The 26,068-nt window shown below is 34.9% G+C and overlaps 1 protein-coding gene across 13 annotated transcripts in view; it reads left to right on the top strand.

Moving 5' to 3' along the window:
- The window catches only part of LOC105220342 (protein kinase C, brain isozyme), a 699,782-nt gene that overhangs the window by 467,728 nt on the left and 205,986 nt on the right, over nt 1–26,068 (top strand). For 6 of the 13 annotated variants that reach the window (XM_054234415.1, XM_054234412.1, XM_054234423.1 and 3 more), the window contains 3 exons: nt 13,426–13,457; nt 14,012–14,091; nt 19,419–19,533. The exons of 5 other annotated variants lie outside the window; for them this stretch is intronic. In XM_054234415.1, coding sequence (XP_054090390.1) covers nt 13,426–13,457; nt 14,012–14,091; nt 19,419–19,533 — 227 coding nt within the window. Of the gene's footprint in view, nt 1–13,425; nt 13,458–14,011; nt 14,092–19,418; nt 19,534–26,068 lie in introns of those variants that run through there. 2 more of the 13 variants (XM_054234422.1, XM_054234426.1) reach the window with 2 other exon arrangements.

Below are 26,068 nucleotides of genomic sequence, written 5' to 3'. Positions count from 1 at the left end.
GACAATTTTCCAATGGCACTCATCGATGATGCTTTGGAAAGATTACAGGGAGCCAAGATATTCTCTACTCTCGATCTGGCCAACGGATTTTTCCATGTGCCGGTCGAACCGAACTCAAAACGTTACACCTCATTCGTAACTCAAAGCGGGCAGTATGAATTTAATTTCGTACCTTTCGGAATTTGTAATTCTCCTGCCGTATTTTGCCGTTATATATCAGCCATTTTCCGAGATCTGGTGCAGCAAGGAGTCATCGTCATTTATATGGACGATATAATTATTCCAGCATCAAGCAATGATGAAGGGCTACATAAACTAAAAGTCGTTTTAAAGAGAGCCGAAAGTTATGGGTTGAAAATTAAGTGGCAAAAATGCCAATTTTTGATGAAGAGAATTCAATTTTTAGGATACATTATTGAAGAAGGGGGTATAAAACCATCGGACGATAAGATAAAGGCGGTACAAAATTTTCCAGTCCCGCGGGATAAGAAATCTCTTCACAGATTCCTAGGACTTACTTCCTATTTTAGAAGGTTTGTGGAGGGGTATGCGTTAATTGCTAGGCCTTTAAGCGATTTGCTTAGGAAAGACACTCAATTTAGATTCAATGAAAAACAATGTATAGCTTTTCAACAACTTAAAGGGGCGCTTGCTGAAGCTCCCGTCTTAAAACTATATAACCCTAGTGCCGAAACGGAGATACACACGGACGCTAGCATACACGGTTACGGTGGAGTATTGCTTCAAAAAGACAAAGAAGATCAACAATTTCACCCGGTTAGTTATATGAGTCTCAAAACTCGACCTGGAAAAGAAAAGTATCATTCTTACGAATTGGAGGTACTTGCCATTATACAGGCTTTAAAAAAGTGGAGAATTTATGTTATGGGGAAAAAGATTAAAATTGTAAGCGATTGTAATGCGTTTGCACTAACCATGAAGAAAACAGATGTACCACTTAGAGTTGCTCGTTGGGCTATGTTTCTTCAAGACTTCGATTATGTTATTGAGCACAGACCGGCTACAAGAATGAGACATGTCGATGCACTTAGTCGAATGACATCAATGTTACTTGAAGATTCGTTAAATTTTCGTTTGAGAGAAGCACAACAAAGTGATGATTGGGTAAAAGCTGTATGCGCAGCTTTAGAGAAAAATATTTACGAAGACTTTTACCACAAAAAATGGAAGAGGAAATAATTCGGATAGGACACCGTGTAGGACACTGGTCGGAAAAAAAGACCCGAGATTACTTGGAAAAATCGTTTTATATTTCACAAATAGGACCAAAGGTGGCAACCGTTATTAGAAATTGTGTGGAATGCATTATCGGGGAAGCGAAAGCAGAGAAAAAGGAGGGCTTACTATGTCCTATAGATAAGGAGGATAGACCACTGTTGACATATCATCTTGATCACTTAGGGCCTATGGAGTTGACCCATAACAAATATAACTATTTGTTTGTAGTGATAGATTCTTTTAGTAAATTCGTGTGGTTATACCCAACAAAGAGTACGGATTCGGCTTCGGTAATAGACAGATTAGAAAAACAAGCTTCTGTGTTCGGAAATCCAAAAAGAATAATCACCGATAGGGGAACAGCATTTACAGCTAGGAGTTTTGAAGATTATTGTGCCAAGGAGGGCATTCCGCATCTTCTTATTGCAACCGGAGTACCACGCGGAAACGGACAAGTCGAGCGTATCAATCGTGTTATACTACCATTGCTGACGAAATTATGTCACAATAACCCAGCTAATTGGTATAGACACGTTGAGAGGATACAACAACTTTTGAACAACACTCCTCCAAGAAGTACCAAGTTCACAAATTTTCAAATTCTAACTGGGTTAGATATGCGTACATCTGATAACATCGAACTTCGGAATATGTTAGAAGATTCTTTACTTAGGGAACTAGATGAGGAGCGGGAAAGTGTTAGAAAGAGGGCTGCAGAAAATATATCCAAGATTCAGGAAGAGAATATGCGAAATTTTATTTCAAAACGGAAGCCAGAAAAAGAATACAACGTTAATAATTTAGTAGCGATAAAAAGGACGCAGTATGGTTCAGGGCTTAAATTAAAGCAAAATTTTTGGGGCCGTATTCAGTAAAGGAACGACTTCCACATGGAAGATACACTGTGGGTGACGTTGAGGGACCGATTAATACTATGACGGTGGCCGAATATATGAAACCAAGTGTTTCATTTTATAAGGAAAGAATTCCTACATGTACATTGCTGCATACGTAGGCATTCAAATGACCGAAACTGAAATTAACGACGCAAATTGAAAACATTGTACAATACATATGTATGTACTAGAGGTCTCTAGTATGTACATACATATTTTGCGACGCAAATCGAAACGACGCAAATCGGGTCGACGCAAACCGGGGCCCCAGTGTATTCTACTGCTTTATCCCAAGCAAAGGGAAAGTCGAAAGACTGTTTTCGAGTAAAAAAAATAAAAGTAAAAAAAGTAAAAGAAAACCTTCTGAAGAAGTATTTGTAGAAAGAAGTATTCAGTACTCAATGGGGAATTTCTAACCTAATCCTCTTCTACTGCACTTGCTATTTTACTCTGTGCTATTTAGCGATTATGCGATTATATGCACATTCCTGGGCCCCATCCTACACAAATACCTATATTTCAAGGTGTACTTTGCAACGTCGTGCTGATTCGTACGTGTTCATGGCGTTTGTCACGTTCGAAGCATTTGTTACAACAAAAATACACTCGTTCACTTGTTAACGGTAATTACTGACATTGTCATTTGGCGTTTGCATACCGCTTTTATTTTTATTTTTATTAACTCATAATTAACTTTTCTTTTTAGAAAATTTGTGAAGCATTTATTTCTGCATTTTTGGGCGTAATGCCGTGCAATGTTACAATTCATTCACATTTTTGTTTTATTTTGTATAATCTCCACTTTTTTGGCACCATTTGTATTTAAAACTGTAATTATTAATGCTAAAACTACGCCCTATTCTCACATTTTGTCCCTGTTTGGCGTGTGAAATATATGCAAGTACGTGTCTTCAATGGACTACACTAATCTTGCACTATTTAGGGATTAAGTGAAAAAATGTGGGAAATTCCAATAAATTGAGGGTAACAAATTGCTGAAAGTAGAGTACGTTTTGAAAATAAAAATAAATTTCACATTTTGCCTAAATAGTTTGCTCTTTAAATAAATATTATACGTTCGACATCTAACAAGTTTTAGAATTAAAATAAATACACTTATTATATAAGCGAAAAATGTTGGTAACCCTCTTTTCATAAAATTCCGCTATAAAGCCTCTAAACGAATTTCAATTCCTTTTTCTCCTTTTCTTCCTTTGTTAGTATGTGCGATATTATCATAAAACTTAGTGAAAATAATACGTTTCATACAGTATTTTTAGGTAATTCCAAAAGGTCGATACATTTTATTAGTCTCTATAGTTTTCTTATAACGATTTGCGACTTTATGTCTAAATGAAGTATAAAATAAGATATCAAAAAATATCATTGCGTAAGAGTTTTCTCAGAATAAAATGTGAATTCTAAGTAAAAAATTAATGAAATCTTATCTTTCATGTCTAATTTGTGGACGCCGACCCTCAAATTAAATATGTTTTTACTTGATATTATTATTTTATTTTAACAATTTTAATATATAAATTTTATATAAATTACATTTATTTCACTAAATTTAATTCAATTGAAATTTCTGCTCCTCCTCCTACATGTTTATCTAAAAACCAGCTGACTCCGCAGTAGTTGCACTGCGTGAAATTATTTGTTTTGAAAACAAAGTTGAGTTTGTATAGTGTTGGAAAACATTTATTTGCGATTTTTGTAAATTTTTTTCAATGTAACGCAGCTTAATAAACAAAATTTTTTGTTTTCTGTTCCGGTGCGTAAATGTACAGAGAAGATAATTTTTTCAACTCGTGAATGAAATTTATGCCACACACCTCCACCGACTGTCTTTGAGACCTGTTGATTGCCATCCCAAATGCAAGTCTCATTGGAAACTGAATACGTTTGAACTGAAATGGCAAATCGTTGGAACTCAAAGAAATTCGTAGAATCAAGCATTCTGCCCCCTTGTAAGTAAAAAATTCTTGCAACTATTACATTATTCGATAGCTGCTTGAATATTGCAAAGCATAGTAAATGACATAGCATTATAATGACAAAGAATTTAGAAATTTCAATGGATAATTCACAGCTTCGTCTTCATTTTTAATATGATCGATCGATGTGTATGAACACAAATCTCAAGGAAGTTGACTTTAAGTCGTATAGATTAAGTCATCATACTTGTGGAGGCAAGTTGTTCGTTGAAATTAAGTGTCGTCAAAGACAATTTTAGTCAGAATTAAATACTCTTAACCAACAACACATTTACTTGGATATTATTATTATTTTAATACAACTCTAACAAATAATTTCGACCAAATTAGTTATCACAAAAACGGTACTCACGGACTTTTTTTTAGATCATTAAAATATAAATAATTCTTTCATTCATAACTTTTGTGTATCTTGAACCGCTTTCGCAGCGCAAGGAACGGAAGCCCTCAAAGATAAATAATTTCCCCCGTTTTTTACACATTTACCACTATTTCTGTCGCAGCGTGATGCTATATAGCCTATAGCCTTCCTCGATAAATGGACTATCCAACACAAAAATAATTATTCAATTCGAACCAGTAGTTTCGGATATTAGCGCGTTCAAACAAACAAACAAACTCTTCAGGTTTATAATATTAGTATAGATAACTTCATTCTCTGCTGTGAGTCTGACACTTATATTCTTATCACACGGCTTTTTATCACGGCATGCAACAGAAGCGAATGGCACTTGCATTGTGCGCGGACTCCTTTCAATTCACTATATACATATATGTATGGACCATTTGGGGGGATGGGGTCATATGTAGAAGTTCACGCAAGTGAGGAAAGTTTCTGATTGCCATTCACTTGGGAGTGGCCAGGAACGATTCTTTTGCATATGACTCAAGCAGCTCACGACTTCCGGTTTTAGACCAAGTATCCCCTGGGTAGCTAACAGACATCCGTTTGGAGGCGAGCTAAAGTGAGAAGGCGAAGCCCGCTTGTGCGGTTGTGCGTAGGGCTTGGGACCCACCACATAAAAAAAATCTCCCCAATGAAAACAAACACCGAGCCTCGGATGAGAAACCCCCCTTTTGATGACGACCCCTGCAAACGTACTAAGGATCATGATTTGAGGACATGCACCTGGAATGTCCGGACTCTTAATTGGGAAGGTGCCTCTGCCCAGCTGGTTGATGTCCTCATACAACTAAAGGCTGACATCACCGCCGTCCAAGAAGTGCGATGGACGGGACAAGGACGGAAGAAGGTGGGTCCTTGTGACATCTACTACAGCGGCCATATAAAGGAGCGCAAATTCGGTGTTGGATTTGTGGTGGGAGAGAGACTACGTCGCCGAGTCCTGGCATTCACCCCGGTGGATGAACGTCTTGCCACAATCCGCATCAAAGCGAGGTTCCTCAACATATCGCTGATTTGCGCCCACGCCCCAACGGAAGAGAAGGACGATGTGACCAAAGATGCTTTCTATGAGCGCCTAGAACGCACCTATGAGCGCTGCCCCCGCCACGATGTCAAAATCGTGCTTGGCGATTTTAACGCCAGGGTGGGTAAAGAAGGTGTCTTTGGCACAACAGTCGGAAAATTCAGCCTCCATGACGAAACATCGCCAAACGGCCTGAGGCTGATCGACTTCGCTGGGGCCCGAAATATGGTTGTCTGTAGTACCAGATTCCAGCATAAAAAAATTCATCAAGCAACGTGGCTGTCCCCTGATCGAAACACGCGCAATCAAATCGATCACGTTGTGATAGACGAAAGACATGTCTCCAGTGTTTTAGACGTGCGTACGCTCCGAGGACCAAACATTGACTCGGACCATTATCTAGTAGCAGCAAAGATACGCACTCGCCTCTGTGCAGCAAAGAACGCCCGTCAACAAACACAAGGAAGGTTCAACGTCGAAAAGCTGCAATCACAACCGACAGCCGAACGATTTTCTACTCGACTTGCACTCCTGCTCTCTGAGAGCACTCATCAGCATCTCGATATAAGGGAGCTGTGGAACGGCATCTCAAACTCATTGCATACCGCTGCAGCCGAAACAATTGGTCTCCGGCAACGCCAAAAAACCAGTTGGTACGATGAGAATTGTCGTTCCGCAGTGGAGAGAAAACAGACTGCCTACCTCGCAACGTTGCGATCGACCACAACACGTTCGGGGTGGGATAGATATCGAGAACTGAAGAGGGAAGCGAGACGCATTTGCAGACGTAAAAAGAAAGAGGCCGAAATGCGTGAGTATGAAAAGCTTGAAAAGCTGGCCGACATGGGTAACGCTCGAAAATTTTATGAAAAGATGAGGCGATTAACGGAAGGTTTCAAGACCGGAGCATTATCATGTAGGGACCGAGAAGGTAATCTGGTAACGGATGTCCAGAGCACACTGGGATTATGGAGGGAACACTTCTCCGACCTGCTCAATGGCAGTGAAAGTACAACACCAGGAGATGGCGAACCCGATTCCCCAATCGATGACGATGGAATAGATGTTCCATTACCCGACCATGAAGAAATTCGAATAGCAATTACCCGCTTGAAGAACAACAATGCGGCGGGGGCCGATGGATTACCGGCCGAGTTATTCAAATACGGCGGCGAAGAACTGATAAGGTGCATGCATCAGCTTCTTTGTAGAATATGGTCGGAAGAAAGCATGCCTCACGATTGGAATCTTAGTGTGCTCTGCCCAATCCATAAGAAGGGAGACCCCACAATCTGCGCCAACTACCGTGGTATAAGTCTCCTCAATATCGCATATAAGGTTTTGTCGAGCGTATTGTGTGAAAGACTAAAGCCCACCGTCAACGAACTGATTGGACCTTATCAGTGTGGCTTTAGACCTGGAAAATCCACAATGGACCAGATATTCACCATGCGCCAAATCTTGGAAAAGACCCGAGAGAGAAGAATCGATACTCACCATCTTTTTATCGATTTTAAAGCTGCCTTCGATAGCACGAAAAGGAGCTGCCTTTATGCCGCGATGTCTGAATTTGGTATCCCTGCAAAACTAATACGGCTATGTAAGCTGACGTTGAGCAACACCAAAAGCTCCGTCAGGATCGGGAAGGACCTCTCCGAGCCGTTCGATACCAAACGAGGCTTCAGACAGGGTGACTCACTATCGTGCGACTTCTTCAATCTATTGCTGGAAAAAATAATACGAGCTGCGGAACTAAATAGAGAGGGTACAATCTTCTACAAGACTGTACAGCTCCTGGCGTATGCCGATGATATTGATATCATCGGAAGCAACAACCGCGCCGTTTGTTCTGCGTTTTCCAGACTAGATAAAGAAGCGAAGCGTATGGGTCTGGTGGTGAATGAGGACAAGACGAAATATCTCCTGTCATCAAACAAACAGTCAGCGCACTCGCGTCTTGGCTCCCACGTCACTGTTGACAGTCATAACTTTGAAGTTGTAGATAATTTCGTTTATCTGGGAACCAGCATTAACAACACCAACAATGTCAGCCTTGAAATCCAACGCAGAATCACTATTGCCAACAGGTGCTACTTTGGACTGAGTAGGCAATTGAAAAGTAAAGTCCTCTCTCGACGAACCAAAATCAAACTCTATAAGTCGCTCATTATTCCCGTCCTGATGTATGGCGCTGAAGCGTGGACGATGACAACATCCGATGAGACGACTCTTGGGGTTTTCGAGAGAAAGGTTTTGCGCAAGATTTATGGTCCTCTAAACATTGGCAACGGCGAATACCGCAGACGATGGAACGATGAGCTGTACGATTTATACGACGACATTGACATAGTTCAGCGAATAAAAAGACAGCGGCTACGCTGGCTAGGTCATGTTGTACGGATGGAAGAAAACACTCCAGCTCTGAAAGTATTCGATGCAGTACCCGCTGGAGGAAGCCGCGGAAGAGGACGACCTCCACTCCGGTGGAAAGACCAAGTGCAAAGTGACCTGGCTTCACTTGGTGTTTCCAGTTGGCGCCAAAAAGCAAAAAGGAGGAATGAGTGGCGCGCTCTGGTGGATTCGGCTATAATCGCTTAAAGCGATTCCTACGCCAAATATATATATATATATGGACCATTTGCACTCTACACTCTACACTCTCTTTGCAAGATTATCTAAAGGGTGTGCCGACATTGTTTTGGTTTCACACAGAGTACAAGTGAGCTCCACCAAACTCAGACACAATTAACTCCTTTTAAAAAAGCCGGTACTCATTTATATTATCTACCGAGCCTAGAGGCTGGGCACTTAGTGCATGTGCTAGTCATATATTATCGTGTAAGAGAGACAACGACAGATTACCGTGTAAAATAGGTAGAAAAAAATATATAAAATAACGGTTGCCACATATACAAGTTTATTTGTATATTTAACTTTCACATTTATCTAACTGAGAATTGTTTTTGCAGTGCCTGTCTTACGCTCGCTATCTCTTCATCTGCTCTTCAGCGCGCGTTTATCTCTGACACCCATTCGTGTGGCATATTTTATTTATTATTATTCGTCTGCCTGCCTGTGTACCTGTCTACCTGTTCACCTGTTTCTGAATTTAAATACCTTTGCTCTCTGTTTGTTGGTCATTTGTAGTATGGTGTACAAACAACAAGGAAAACATATAATAATCATAAAAATAAAATAAAGTATTTGCCTGGCATTATGCCACATTAAGTTTATATTTTTATTTTTAAATTCGCACTTGTTGGCGTTTCTGTGTTTGGTGTGATGGAAACAATTTATGTGGTACTTTTGGGTGGATGCGGGCATATATGAGTTCTGTAATGGAAATTTTTGCAAATTAAGAAACTGTTATGTATTTTAAAAGTTGTTTTTTCAATAATATATAAACATACCGATACTTTTTATCGATTAAAATGAAATTAATAAAATAGTCTGGAAGAATTTTGATAATAATCTATATTTTTTAAAGTCTAATTAATATCACTTTGGTATCGGTTTTTATATTTGAGTCGCAATATTACTGAAATAAATTTTACCACTTAATATAGTACTTAATGATAGATTTAAAATGAAATCAGCGTAAAATCGATATTTTTAGCTGAAAGTTATCGATGAAAGCTATCGATTTGTATATTTTTGATATCTTTATTGTTTGTAACGTTAATAATAAACACGTTATATTTAATCGATGAACATTTTTTTAACTATAACGGTTAAATTTGATATAAATAAAGTAATAAATATTTATATCGGTTTCTCAAAAAAAATCGATTTTTCACCGAAATTTCGGCCTTAAATTGTTTATAAAAAAAAATATCTATCGGAGAGAAAAAATCTTCGATTAATTACTAAAAAATATATTTAAGAAGGTCGTGTTAAAATTTGAGACTAATCGGTCTAGCCGTTTTCGAGTAATGTTGGTCACCGACTTTGAAAACACCATTTTGAGAAAAACGCGTTTAAAGTTTGGACCTTGTACTTCCAAGCACTCTGTAACGCCTGAAAAGGCGTTTTTTTTGCTTTTGCTTTTTTTTGCTTTTTCATTTGCTTGTAACTTTGAAAATCTTCACCGGAACGAAATGAAATTTTCTGTGTGTATTCTTAAATATATGTACATTAAGGAAATGAAATAAAAAAAATCGATTTTTTGAAAATTCTAACTGTATATAACCTCTTAAAAATATATGGTTGGAAAAATTAAATTATTGGTTATTTTGATGAGTTATCGAAAAATCGACAATTTTGAGAATGTAGATTTTACACAAATTTGATATTAAAAAAAGATCATATATAAATTCACCTTTAACAGGAGCTAAAGTTCACTTAAATCGAGACTTAAAAGAAATGAGCCACAGAAGTAAACGCAGACTGACCCTCTGCCTGGACTCGCGGTAAATTCCTTCTTTAATAATTGGCATATTCTGAGGCCACTCATTCAATTTGGACATGTACTCATAATAACCCAGACTTATTTCAACGCAATGTATTATAGTACAACCAGAGCACACATAACACACGCTTCTCTGCAAATTTTAATTTATTAATCCCCTCAGACGGCGCTTGAGCATGGCCACAAGCAGTCAAGCGAGAGCTTCGTCCTAAACAATGCCTTGAGACTATAAAGCACGAAAGCAGCGAAGCAAAAGTGGGTAATGCATTGAAGGTGCTTGCAAAAAAACATACGAAAATATGAAAATAAAAATAATGCTGAGAAGAACACACACACGCATTCACATATTCGCATCTAACTTTAATTTGCTGTTAGTTTTCCACTCAGGCAACGAGTGGCAGCCACTGCCGCCGCGCGCAGCAACTCAATTCATTTAAGCAGCTATGAGTTGCAAACAATAATACTGCTCGTAAATGTTGCATACTTTGTGGCGCATAAGCGCATACCTAGTGCGTGTGTGTATGTGTGTGTTGGCTAGAATTTGTGCGCGTCGCCGATTTGCTGCCCGCCTGTGGATATTCGCCTGTAAATATACTTTTATTTTTATCGATTCGGCACAGAACAAGCGCGCAAGCGGCACGAACATACAACCAAACGATAATATACTGTTAGGTGAGTTATGTGAGTGAGAACTTTTGTATTTCACCGCTGCGCTTTCTACAATACCGTTAAGTTGGGTGCGGGTGTGAGTGTGTTGCGTGGAATTGCGCTTATAGCATTATGAAATGAAAAGCATAACGGATTGTAATGCCTGGCAGTATGGAAGCATGTCCTTTTTTTTCTAATTTCTTCAGACGTGTAAAGTGAATGTTTCCGGTATAACTCATAGCTTTTGTAATTTTTGTATTTCTAGTAATTTTTTGTTTGTGGTGCGAGATGTTGTTTTGCCATCTATGTATGTTTATTATTATTGCTGCAACTTATGTGTTGTTATTGTAATTAAATTTAATTTGTGTTAGTGTTTCAGTAATTTGATAACCACTAAGCGTGTATTTTTTATGCATTTAATATAGTATCTAATATATATATATATTATGACCAATTCGGTGGCAACACTGTGACTGTAAATGTATATGTGTTATTGCAATTAAATTTAATCACAACTCGAATTTTGTTAGAGTTCCTATTAGAGTAGAAGGGATCACTGTAAAAGTATAGATTAATTTCAATAGTTTTTGAGGCAAAGTTGCCATATGATTGGAGCACTTTTTGTACTATATTTTATTAGATGGCTTTTATAATATCTTGGCAGTCTATTTCAAAAGTATTATTTTTGATACATGTAGGGTTGGTTTTTGTTCAATATAGGATCCAGATTTGATTATATAGTTAGTGAGTTAAGTAAGAGACACCATTGTACTTCTCTTAGTCAAAAAAAAATTACTTTCATAAAAGCAACCGAATTCAGTGGCACTTAGTGAATATATTAGCTATATTTACGCTTGACTTACTCACTTACGAAAAATTAGGAATCATTCATCATACACATTTATTATTTTGTTTCAATAAACCTGAATGCAAAATTTTACGCAAGAGACGCGGCGAGCTGCGGGGAGTTCAAGCATTAAGGTCAATCCCGAATTGCATCCAACTGGATGCCATAAAGTGAACTTGAACTGCATGGGTTCACCGCAGCTTCACTTAAATGGCAAAAGGAAGTTATATATATGTGTATATGTTTTTACCGAACATAACTAATGGCTAACAATTGGCCTCTTTTTTCGCTACGCCTCATCGAACTCCGGGTGCACAACCATTTGCATACATAATGCAAATTTTGTGCGTAAAATTTTACTGATGCTCATCTCAACTTATTGGCATGCTTGGTCTAGTCATTAAGTTAATTAACTCACTCAATTTTTAGTGCCACTGACCGTTAGCTTTCAACTTTGCCGCCAAGCTTCAACTCGGTCATCTTAAGCGCCATAGTTTCGCCTTAAAGTGTTGTTGTGAAGAAAGTTTGAGCATTGTAATCTTCTTCAATATATACTTTATATATATTTATGTCACTGGACCTTGACTTCAATATTAGCTTAGTTCACTCCAAAGTTCACAAAGTTTTCAGCCCAACAACTGGGGCATATTTATATTTATTTGCCACCGGCCGACACCTGCTTGCCAGCGCCGATACATTTTTATGAGGCGAGTCTGATAAATATGTCCATTTTGTCTTGGCCGACGACGTTCTTGCCATATTTTGCCTTGGTTCCCTTTCATAAATGTATGCGGAGATGTCAGACATGTAAACCATCCTTTTTGGAGGTTTTGAAATTGGGAAAAGTCTTTGCTTTGACACCCTGGGCCTTAAATATCTATCGAAATTTCCGGTTTAGATTAGATCTCCTCAAGACACTAACTGAGCTTATCTACTTACGAATACACCTAGCGTTTGGTTTTACAAAGTAAGGGTTCTCTACTTATAACTAGTATCTCAAGAAGAATGGCGTTACCAAATTTGTATAACCCATCTTTCATATTTCTCCAGGAAAAACATAGTCGAATAGATCCTCTGACTAGCACAAAACAACGGCGTAACTAAATATAACAGCTTTATGTCGAGTGTTACTCAAGTTATAGGAACAGTCTACAGAAGAACTTTTAAGACAGCTCGATACTTTATACGGATGCCTAATTTCAGCAGTTCTTTGCTTATATGCAGAAACTATTTCATAAATAAAAATTAGATATTATAGGAAACACAGTGCTGATTTTAAATCTGAAGCACCTCACATAGTACAATTCGACGAAGAAAGCTTTTCCTAAATTTCTCTAATATACCGGGATATAAAGTGGTTACGGATTACCCTATGTCAGACCTTATCTCATCAAATATCAGTCTATCTTAGTTTATTCCAATTAACCAAAGTTTAGAGGCATTAGGGATATATATCTAGAATCAAAAAAATCTTTTTATTAAGATAAAGTCTTCAAATGGTAGTATATAAAGGATTTGAGTAAAGCCCCTTTGAAATAATATGCTAAGAGAGAGTCTGTACATCGTTTTTGGAGCAAACAAAGGAACATTTTTTTAAATGATGTAAAACTTCCGAACGAATTCTGTTTTTCATAAACTCATTTATCTTATCGAGGTCTACCTATAACTCTATAAGGTCATTTCCATAGATACATGTATTGATAAGTTGTACTTCATAGAAGCATAGTAAAATTATCCATATGTACTATATTTCGACAATGTGAGAAAAGAAAAAACAATAGCCGATTTTATAAGCATAGTATATAACCATAATATTATAAAATATTTAATATAAGTGGTTTCTAATATCTGATTTTAAATGTTTTTTATAAAATTTCTTATTTAATTTGTATAAAAACATATTTTTAAAAATAAAATTTTATACTTTTTCTCTCTCTCCCTCTACCTTTACAACCTACAGGGGGTTTGGAAAACAAGGATTCCAATGTCAAGGTGAGTTCAAAACATTTATTGCAAAATTGTCTACCTCAATGACAGAGTGCCTGATGCACCATCTACTAAAATACAAACAACAAGAAAATAGAAAAAGACACGAAGAACATATAAAGTTACACAAGTAAAGTAGTTAGTGCCAGTATTGGTATGAGATTATATCACTTCAACTTTACCACAACTATCACTGACAGTCTAAAGCAATACAAGCTTAGTACGAACAAACCCTATAATGGACTTATGGTTACTGATATTGCCTAGAAATGCATACAGACACATATATAGTGGCTACATAGTAACTTTATAAACTAGACATACATATATATTCACTAACCTAAATACAACAATTCCTTGTGCCAGTTTTAGTGCATGGCGCAGCAACAAGCTAACTGTACTTTTACAAAACGCTTGCGGCACCATTTTTGTCCACATTTTAACATTGGCGAAGGACAGGACAGCATTTTGCAACTTTTTGAGTATCACACTAACTTTTTATGTCACATCACTATATTTCTTATTATTTCATTCTTGTTCTACTTTGATCTCGTTTACAGTTTGCTCGTATGTGGTGCACAAGCGCTGTCACGAATATGTGACGTTCATTTGCCCCGGCAAGGATAAGGGAATCGATTCCGTAAGTTTTTCTGAAATGAAATATTTAATAATAAATTTATAAATATAAACGATAATAATAAACAAAATTTATTATTAGTTGCACATATATAAGAATATTGAAGAAATATAATAATATTCAAATATAATTTATATCAAAGGAATTATTTAAATTAATTCTAAAGTTTCTTTATCATATATCAATGCTTAATATTTTTACGTTAAAAAATTTCGTATTCAAATTTATTAATTTTCTTTTCTACAACATTAATACAAAAATTAAATATTTATTATTAAATGCTTAAATAATATTTCCATAAAGTTTTTGAATTAATAATAAATATATTTAAAAGTAATTGTAGAAAATATTTTATTACCTTTACAATGAATTTTCTTTTCGCAAATATAAAATTTTGGAATTTTTTTACTTTTTTATTTAAAAATTATATTAAATGGTCATACCTTTTTATTTAAAAAAATATAAAATTTGTGAACGAAAAAATTAGTTTGGTAATTTTTTACTTACATTTTTCTTATTTTATTTTTTAGTTATTAATTTTTTTTTTTAATAATTTTTTTTTATTTTAATAAATTTCACATGCAATATTTTTTATAGAGAGAAACAACTATTTTCATATTAAATGAAAAAACTATAAATATTTACTCTCACCATTACTATATTATTTTTTTCCGTTTTGTGTCATAATTATTAATTTTCTTTTCATATTGTACACATCTCATTAATACCAAAATTCCTATTTCATAACATTTTTAAGCATTTAGTATTAAGAAAAAGAAAATATCAATGGTTCTAAGCAACAGAATATTTTTTTCTTATGTTTTTTACTGTATATAAATATATCTTTTTATTGTATATTATTTTAAGATAATTTTTATTAAATAAAGATAAACGATTTTTTGAATAATTTTAATATGAAAAAAAAATTTTCACAACTAAAAAAACGAAAATTAATTTCATAAGAATATGTATATTATATTTTATATATTATTTACCGAAAGTATAAGTAATGTTTCATATTAGTCACTTTTCATTTATTTCCACCATAATGATTACCTAATAGTGAAAACTAGTTACTGAAACATAAATGTTCCTTATATCGTCCATCGTTCCTTGTCATAACTAATAGTCGTAAAAAATGGATAGCTTAGATGATGTAGAAAAAAATACCGTTAGTACACAATTTTCCATTGAAATTATGTACACATTCACTTACACTTGCATGTACAGAACATGTATAAAATAGCATATGTATGTAAAGGGTGATTTTTTAAGAGCTTGATAACTTTTTAAAAAAAAAAAACGCATAAAATTTGCAAATCTCATCGGTTCTTTATTTGAAACGTTAGATTGGTTCATGACATTTACTTTTTGAAGATAATTTCATTTAAATGTTGACCGCGGCTGCGTCTTAGGTGGTCCATTCGGAAAGTCCAATTTTGGGCAACTTTTTCGAGCATTTCGGCCGGAATAGCCCGAATTTCTTCGGAAATGTTGTCTTCCAAAGCTGGAATAGTTGCTGGCTTATTTCTGTAGACTTTAGACTTGACGTAGCCCCACAAAAAATAGTCTAAAGGCGTTAAATCGCATGATCTTGGTGGCCAACTTACGGGTCCATTTCTTGAGATGAATTGTTCTCCGAAGTTTTCCCTCAAAATGGCCATAGAATCGCGAGCTGTGTGGCATGTAGCGCCATCTTGTTGAAACCACATGTCAACCAAGTTCAGTTCTTCCATTTTTGGCAACAAAAAGTTTGTTAGCATCGAACGATAGCGATCGCCATTCACCGTAACGTTGCGTCCAACAGCATCTTTGAAAAAATACGGTCCAATGATTCCACCAGCGTACAAACCACACCAAACAGTGCATTTTTCGGGATGCATGGGCAGTTCTTGAACGGCTTCTGGTTGCTCTTCACCCCAAATGCGGCAATTTTGCTTATTTACGTAGCCATTCAACCAGAAATGAGCCTCATCGCTGAACAAAATTTGTCGATAAAAAAGCGGATTTCACATTTCGAACCGAACACTGATTTTGGTAATAAAATTCAATGATTTGCAAGCGTTGCTCGTTAGTAAGTCTATTCATGATGAAATGTCAAAGCATACTGAGCATCTTTCTCTTTGACACCATGTCTGAAATCCCACGTGATCTGTCAAATACTAATGCATGAAAATCCTAACCTCAAAAAAATCACCCGTTATAAACACACTTTATTAGATATAGCATATAGTAAATTTAATGACTATGGGCGGTTTAAAACCTCTAAACTGGAAATATGAGGTAATATGCTCATATATGCATATATCTCTCTTATTGGTTTACCATAAATTAGCATAAAGAGCGTGCTTCAGCTTAGATTATTATCCGATTAGAGAACGAAATTCCAATTTTTTCACTCTTTTACTTCCTAACTAGTCCAAAAATGTATATGATCGAAGATTGTTTACGATTATAATTATGAAATTACGAATTTCGTGAGTTTAGAAGGTTCAAGGGGTCTATTATTCTACCGAGTGTTCGATGCAACCATTTTTATACTCTCGCAACAAATGTTGCTAAAGAGAGTATTATAGTTTTGTTCACATAACGGTTGTTTGTAACACCCAAAACTAAACGAGTTAGATATAGGGTTATATATACCAAAGTGATCAGGGTGAAGAGTGGAGTTCAAATCCGAATGTCTGTCTGTCCGTCCGTCCGTCCGTCCGTCCGTCTGTGCAAGCTGTAACTTGAGTAAAAATTAAGATATCTTGATGAAACTTGGCACACTTATTTCTTGGCATCATAGGAAGGTTGCTTTCGAAAATAATCAAAATCGGACCACTGCCACGCCCACAAAATAGGGAAAACCAAAAACACATAAAGTGCCATAACTAAGCCATAAATAAAGCTATGGAAATAAAATTTGGTATAAAGGATCGCACTATGAAGGGGCATATTTGGATGTAATTTTTTTGGGGAAGTGGGCGTGGCCCCGCCCTCTACTAAGTTTTTTGTACATATCTCGCAAACCAATGGAGCTATATAAACCAAACTTTCTGCAGTCGTTTTTTTAGCCACTTCCTTATACAGTCCAAAAATGAAAGAAATCGGATCATAACCACGCCCACCTCCCATACAAAAGTTGGGTTGAAAATTACAAAAAGTGGGTTAACTCAGTAACGAAAAACGTCAGAAACACCAAATTTCACATAAGAAATGGCAGATGGAAGCTGCACTCAGATTTTTTTACAAAATGGAAAATGGGCGTGGCGTCGCCCACTTATGGGTCAAAAAACATATCTCAGGAACAACTCTACAATGAAACTTGGTTTGTAATAGTTTCCTTACATCCCAATGATATGTTGTGAAAATAGGCCAAATCGCTTCACAACCACGCCTACTTCCTATATACCAGAACTGTGAAGACAATCTGAATCGTTTACTTTACAATATATAAAGTAAGTACTAGTGAAGATATCGGTGTAGAACTTTGCACAAATACTATGTTAATAGTGTGGCAGCCCCATTCTAAAAATCGCCGAAATCGGACCATAGGTTTTTAAGGCCCCATATATCGAACACGATTACCTCGGTGCTTCTAACCTAATATTATGGTTTCCAACTTTCAATGGACTTTATACAATATATATGACGAATATGTGGGTCAAATTGTGTATAATATAATATAAATAAAGTTAAATAAATAAATTGCGAGAGTATAAAATGTTCGGTTACACCCGAACTTAGCCCTTCCTTACTTGATTTTAGTTACATTTAGCTCTTCTGAAACAATGCAAAAGATCTACCATAAGATGAGATTTCCATGTTAAGAAAATAATGATTGCGTTAAGTTTACAACAGAGCTTCCCTCAAAGTCGCTTCCATATAGAACTATCTAGCAACTCTCATTATTTTATATTTGTAATATAAGATTCCTACATTGTCTGGGTTAATAGGAAGATATACATTATGGCGTCTCTTGTCTTAAATATATATAAATTTTGGCTACTATTTACGTTAAATCTTTAAAGCAATAACAAATTCTCTAAATTTGCGAATCATACATAAATCAATTTTCAAGCTTCTTTCTTTAATACACAATATACTTTATGAACTCGTTTTTAAATCAGTTATAGTTTCATTCCAACCGTGGTATAGGTGATTTATAATTTAAGTCTTCAAAATATTTAAATTTAAATAAAGTTTTTAAAAAGCACTGGTGAAGTTACGAATGCAGAATTTATTGACAAAAATTCAAAATTATATATAATTTATAATAATTGTTTTTTTTTTTTATATATTTTTGGTTATAAGTGCTGAAATAGGACATATTTTTAAGTAAAATTATTATCGAAAAAAATTATCTACGATATATTTTAAAATCGTAATGTAATATTGTCAATAATAATTTTAAAATAATTTTAAAAAAATGTATGACATATTTTTTTAAATGCATTAGATATATTTGGATATTTAAATATTATATAAACAGTAGTTCTTCATTGCGTTCTCACATATTTTCTTCTTATTTTTGTATGCGTTTTTCACAACAACATCAAATTCATCAACTGCAACTTGACGCATGCAACTTGCAACATGTCACGTGTCCTGTGTATCGTTTTGTGCGTCGAACATTCAACAAACCATCACTTCACCAACGTAAACAAAATATAACAAAACAACAATTCAACAAATATATAAAAAAAATAATTGAAAATTAAAAAAAATCGCACGTGAAACTCTCATGACATGAAAATTCACGCGATCAATGTCGTTGCCAACTTTTTGCAATTACAAACAATACACCGTCATCACAACAATAACAACAACTACTATATTCTTTCACAACAATAACAATCGATAAAAACCAATTCAATGTATGCCTTGCGTAATTGGCTGGAAAAACTTATACGGGATCGTGAAAAATACAAAAATTATTTGTGAATTATTGAAAAATATCCAAAAAATTAAAAAAAAAATCTGCAAAATACTTACAAATTTGGGTGAAAAAAATTCATAATTGTACGAAATTAAAATAAATATTTTGGGTGAAAATATACAAATAAATGGAACAAAATTAATAAATCAATTTCAAAAATTATATGCAAATTTATAAAAAAACTTAAAACACTCAACATAAATTTTTTCAAAAACTTCAAATATATATATATATATAATAAATATATTGAATATTTTAAAACTGTAAAAAAAAAATTGTAATAATAATTGTAAAACGAAATATTTGAAAATTTTCTTAAAAAAAATTATTTTCATATTTATATTAAAAAATCTTCAATCGCGAAAAATTTTCTGTAAAATTCATCACATTGGTTTGTCCATCACAGGATTCACCACAAACAGTGCATCATTTCGAACCATTCACATTTGGCGGTCCCACATTTTGCGACCACTGCGGCTCGCTACTCTACGGCATCTATCATCAGGGTCTCAAATGCTCAGGTAAAAGCAATGTGCTGAATGAGAATGAATGAGAGTTTGTATTTGATATCATTATTACTTATATGTTTTGAGACAGTGTCAAGTGAAAGTGAGAACATTACACACAACAAAGTATTGAAAATAAATGATGTGCTTGACGAAGAAACTTTTAACAAATTATTTTTTTAACAAATTATTAATACTTTTGTTTAATTTATGCAAATTTATCATTTCCAAAAATTGTGCATAAAAAGTCTAGAAATATATCTTATAATAGTATTTTATTATACTACATTTTCTACCAATCACATCCAAAATACCTTTCTTAATCTACAAATAATTTGCTCTTTTTTTAATATTTAAAATAATCTGTCTCACCATCAACCAATCTTAACTTATTCATCATTCTTTCTTTACCAAAATCCATCAAAATTTCTTTTCATTAGCCCATCTCCACTTTATATTCAATTTTCCGCTCACTTGACAACCGTAGAAGCTGCCTGCACACATGCAAGTCGGTAGACATGCCGCCCACTGCATGCAATTTAATTTAAATATTCTCTTTTTTGTTGCGCATAAAGCAGAGATTGTGTTTAAAATACTGACACTATGTCACATTGCTGCATACTACCTTCAACAAAATGCTTACATACCCTCTCGTGTGTATGGGTATGCGCTTGTATGCCCGCTTAAGCGGCGTTAAGACACTTTTTGCAATTTTTACTGATTCGATTCGCACGTTGTTGCCTCTATATGGCTTTTTCTTATTACGAAATATGAAATATCAACACCTTGAGTTGACCGCTTTTAATTAATATTGTTTTCAAAGAAGTGTGGGATTAAGAATTTATCCTCGCATGCACTCATATGTGCATAAAATACCGTTTGGTAGTATAATTAACTTTGTTGACTACAATTAAATATTATTGGAAGGGAAAATGTGTGTATTTTAGTATGGGGCACCATGTCGTATGATTGATATTTTTTCCCATTAAAATTTGAATATTAAGAGTTAATAAAAAATTAAAGTATTTGATGAGAAACGGATGAATAATGTACTCTGAAGCATTCAGAATAAGAATTTAATAGTACAGATTTGCTTAAATAAATTTAAACTAACAGGTGTCACTTAAACTTTTTATGTCAAGCTTATTTCACTATTTAATAGGAAGCTCTGTAAAAAACATAAATCAGGCTTAGTCATACACAATACCAAAAAGAGCAACTCAGATTGTCGATTCTGGATTTGTAGCACTGTTTTTGTTGAAAGTCGCTATAACAAGGCGACTTGCTCCTTCATTCGAGCAAGAGATAGTATTAGTTAAAAAGCAAGTGCCTAAAGGTTCTTAATTGAAATAAAACAATTGTACCCACGTTCAGATTGAAATCAAAACGTTGGTCGATGGCTCATCATACTTTGGAGATTTCCAAAGGTTCAAAGTCTATATTATTTCGAATGGCATTTGGACCATTTCTTGAAATTATTGAGGCATTTTAAGCTCTTATAAACCAAATAATCGGTTGTTAATGTATAAAATCTGTAAATTAAAAAACCTTTGATATTTTTCCTTTTGATAGATTTTGGTTTTATTGCCAAAAGTAATATATAATGAACCTAGTTCTAGAAATTCAATCGATAATCTTATTCGTACTCAAGAAAAAATTTAAAATCGCCAAAAAAAAATAGAATCAACTTCTTACTTCTTGTATTTCCAACATTAATATGGGAACAATTAAGTTTTTTTATTAAAGTTTTCTTATTACACTACATTTTAAATTTTTAGTTGTAAATTTAATTAATAAATGAGTTTTTTAATTACAATAGGTAGTAAGATAATCTTTAGTTTTTTACCGAGATCTATCTTACGCTATAGTTATACCAAGACTGAATTCGTTTTCCTTTTCTGTTCTTCTTTTGTCGTCCGTGTTAGTGTCCGTGTCGGCGTCTCGTCAAGTTCGGTCAGTCTGTCAGAGTTGTAATAGTTAGTATCAGTATTTCTGTCCGCTTCTATGTTCCCTGCCTACATTAATGAAATATAAATTACTTATTTTATTCACAGAAGTGGAGATAAATTTAGCCTTCAACTTTCTACAGACCAATGTGTCTATGGGAAAGAATACTAGAGGTAATTTCCTATATATTGCCATCTCTGGACAAAATGTAGTGTTATATCCGAAAGCTTTTTACCACAAATTGTGTACTTATGGAACAGATAAAAAGTAAGTCACTAGTTAAATCAGAGTACTTAGAGCTATCGTGTCGAACAATGCAAAGAAGACATTTAATTTATTTTTTTTAACCAAAACTACCAATAGGTGTTTTAAAAAATACTCAAAAAATCTAAGTCTCATTTCAATCATAAAATTCATCATTTGAGTTTCCTCTCTATGCAATTTTTTACGTATAAAATCTCTTGACTCAACACTTGGCTATAAAAGCAGCGAACAACAAAAGGCATAAAATCATTTGTTGCACCAATTGTCATATGACAAAAACAAAAGTAGAAAATAGGCTGGAGCTTATTTGCATATGTGTGTACGACTACGGCTAGAAACTGTAGCAACAAAGCCTGCAATAAATGTTAAAATAATTGTCGTTTATGTAGCTTCATAAAGACACAAACACACATATGTATGAATCTTGAATATTTCTAGACTCACATACGGACGCAACCATAAATACTTATATATTGTTAATCGACCTGTGCTATCGAGCTACAACGACTCGCAATGGCGCTGGTCGAGCGAATAGCACATAAACGTATGTAAATATATACATACATTTATATAGGTTTGCATGCATGTAACACACATGTAAATAACAACAGTCGCTCTTGCAGCCAGTGAATGTCAACACTCACACAGGCACAAGTATGTAAAGTACGTCCACAGTTAATTAAAGACAAATGTATGCGTACTCTTGCAAAAGCAACAACAACAAAAAACACTCAATGTGAGTATATGCAAGCAACTTGCTCACAGATGCGTTTACATATTGGTGGTTGCAAAGCGTTGCGGTTCTTTACTTACCCTCTCTCTCTCTCTCGCTTAAATCTGTTTTGCCGCTCCTTTTGTTTTTGTTGTTGTTGCAATTTTTTGCCCGCACTTTTTTACTTGCATATTTAATGTGAGTTTAATTGCGGAAACGCAGGCGAATGTCTGCGGAAAATTCTCAACGCTCAAGTGTTGCCTGCCCCTATACTTGCGCATACACAAATATAATACGTACATGTATATATAAGCGTGTGTATGTATGTGTTTTTATTGTGGAAAGTGTTAAGCAAAATTTTGCATATTTAACATTTGTTTCGAAAAAGAGTTAAATTATGAAAATATATTTACAACAAAAAATAAAAAAATGTATGTGAGTAAAAGTTGAAATGAAATTGTTTGCATACATCTAGGCGCTGGTTAATTTTCATGCAAATATGAATTTTTTGTATAATTAATTAAATGTATTTAATGAAAATTAAGTAATATATAAATATTCAAATTTATATTGTTTTTACACTCAATGAGTTAATAATGTTATAAACTTTAACTCACTTAAAATATAATGAATTTAATCAGATATGACCCCGAATAATAGTCGCAGTTTTCAAACAAAATTGGCTGCATTTTTTATATAAGTGGCATCTTTGTCCAATCAATCGATTCTAAATATGAGCCACCACGGTCTTACATCAGTTTCATTGAAGCCACGTTGAATTAAAGCTCTTCTGTCTGTGTGGGTGAATAATAATAAGGGTGATTTTTTAAGAGCTTGATAACTTTTTAAAAAAAAAAAACGCATAAAATTTGCAAATCTCATCGGTTCTTTATTTGAAACGTTAGATTGGTTCATGACATTTACTTTTTGAAGATAATTTCATTTAAATGTTGACCGCGGCTGCGTCTTAGGTGGTCCATTCGGAAAGTCCAATTTTGGGCAACTTTTTCGAGCATTTCGGCCGGAATAGCCCGAATTTCTTCGGAAATGTTGTCTTCCAAAGCTGGAATAGTTGCTGGCTTATTTCTGTAGACTTTAGACTTGACGTAGCCCCACAAAAAATAGTCTAAAGGCGTTAAATCGCATGATCTTGGTGGCCAACTTACGGGTCCATTTCTTGAGATGAATTGTTCTCCGAAGTTTTCCCTCAAAATGGCCATAGAATCGCGAGCTGTGTGGCATGTAGCGCCATCTTGTTGAAACCACATGTCAACCAAGTTCAGTTCTTCCATTTTTGGCAACAAAAAGTTTGTTAGCATCGAACGATAGCGATCGCCATTCACCGTAACGTTGCGTCCAACAGCATCTTTGAAAAAATACGGTCCAATGATTCCACCAGCGTACAAACCACACCAAACAGTGCATTTTTCGGGATGCATGGGCAGTTCTTGAACGGCTTCTGGTTGCTCTTCACCCCAAATGCGGCAATTTTGCTTATTTACGTAGCCATTCAACCAGAAATGAGCCTCATCGCTGAACAAAATTTGTCGATAAAAAAGCGGATTTTCTGCCAACTTTTCTAGGGCCCATTCACTGAAAATTCGACGTTGTGGCAGATCGTTCGGCTTCAGTTCTTGCACGAGCTGTATTTTATACGGTTTTACACCAAGATCTTTGCGTAAAATCTTCCATGTGGTCGAATAACACAAACCCAATTGCTGCGAACGGCGACGAATCGACATTTCACGGTCTTCAGCCACACTCTCAGAAACAGACGCAATATTCTCTTCTGTACGCACTGTACGCATTCGTGTGGTTGGTTTAATGTCCAATAAAGTAAACTGAGTGCGAAACTTGGTCACAATCGCATTAATTGTTTGCTCACTTGGTCGATTATGTAGACCATAAATCGGACGTAAAGCGCGAAACACATTTCGAACCGAACACTGATTTTGGTAATAAAATTCAATGATTTGCAAGCGTTGCTCGTTAGTAAGTCTATTCATGATGAAATGTCAAAGCATACTGAGCATCTTTCTCTTTGACACCATGTCTGAAATCCCACGTGATCTGTCAAATACTAATGCATGAAAATCCTAACCTCAAAAAAATCACCCGTTGTATCCAGAGCTTTCTGAAAATTATTATTTTTTGATAATATAACCTGCCAATCTTATTTCTTTAAACAGTTTCACCACTTCCTCAACCAAGGAGCTTTCAAAACTGAACACGTAAATTTTGAGTAAGTTTTAAAATCCCGCTAGATGGTGCTGACAATTGAAGATATCAAAAGATCATACCAAACAACTCTTGAAAATACTTATTCAGCTATATGTAAATATACTAGCTCCAATTCAGTTAAAACTTGCTGTTTTGTTCTAAATATCACAAAAATCGATGCAATAAATTCAATTTTGAAACACATATTTCTACCACGAGCTTTTTACAGTTTTCATGTGAATTGTATTAAACATTTAAAAATATTTTTAATAATCAGCTGACAAAACTTTGCTTTAAAGGTACTTATATCAGCACTAGTTAGAAATTGCTTCTAAATCTTTTCTATACGACTTTCACATTTTTCATATTCAAATTGGATTCATTTACAGCTTTTGCTCAGTTCCAAAACTCCATCCACAGAATATCGTGTGTCTTAAAAAGCGTTAAAATATAATTTCCGTATATATACACTACCGAGTATCTCCCGCATAGGCACAAACACTCGTATAATACTCAAACAGTAGCTGCCAGCTTCAGATTCAACACACACAAAATGGTAAGAAAAGATTTTACAATTTGTGCGCATCCTAAATGTATGCTACATTTTTATTATTATTATTGTATAATCTGCTACTGTCAGCTGTGGACTTCCTGCCAATTCGTTTGGTTGTTAGTATGTATGTATTTAAATTTTAGCGCGTGTGTTAAGAGCTTATCTGCTGATGTGGCCATTTTCAATGTTAAATTGTGATGCCATAAATTTGTGTCATATACAAAAGCAGAGCAAAACACACACATGCGTACCATTGGCAAATATGACAGGTACACACATACATGCATAAAATCTAATATATGCAATGTGCGTTTTAGTGCGCTTTGGCTATGTGTGAGTGCGCGTACACTTGTCAGCAGTTTTTAGCGAGGCTTTGTTGGCAATTTATACTCCTTTTGGTAATGTGTTTATGATAGTATGTGAGTCCAAGTACCAAGCAGTTCAAGCAGCTGGCAAAGCACTTGAAAATATTGAAGAGTGCATAGCTTTATATATATGTGTATATGTGAGCATGGCATATATATAAATATATGCAAATAACTACAAAGAGTGAAGTTATAAATTCCTTTTGTGATTCCGCCATATTGTTATTGTTGTTGTCCGTGTGTCACTTGCGAATTTTATGATTGGCGAGATATGCATCTATTGCTTGCTGATTCGCGCTGTTGCTCGACATGTTATGCATGTGTAAACTTACAAAAATACACATCTATGTATCACTTTCTTTCCCCTCCTCTTCTTTTGCCGCAAAACCCTTTTTTTCGACAATCACTTTGCGTGTCTTCGCTCAATTTGAGTGTGCTGACGGTATTTCTGACTTTAATGCGCTTGAATTTACTATATACAAGTATATG

Source organism: Zeugodacus cucurbitae, chromosome 6, assembly GCF_028554725.1.
Source record: "Zeugodacus cucurbitae isolate PBARC_wt_2022May chromosome 6, idZeuCucr1.2, whole genome shotgun sequence".
Classification (NCBI taxonomy): domain Eukaryota; kingdom Metazoa; phylum Arthropoda; class Insecta; order Diptera; family Tephritidae; genus Zeugodacus; species Zeugodacus cucurbitae.
The sequence above is the reverse complement of the archived record's forward strand: the minus strand, read 5'-3'. Positions and strand labels throughout refer to the sequence as shown.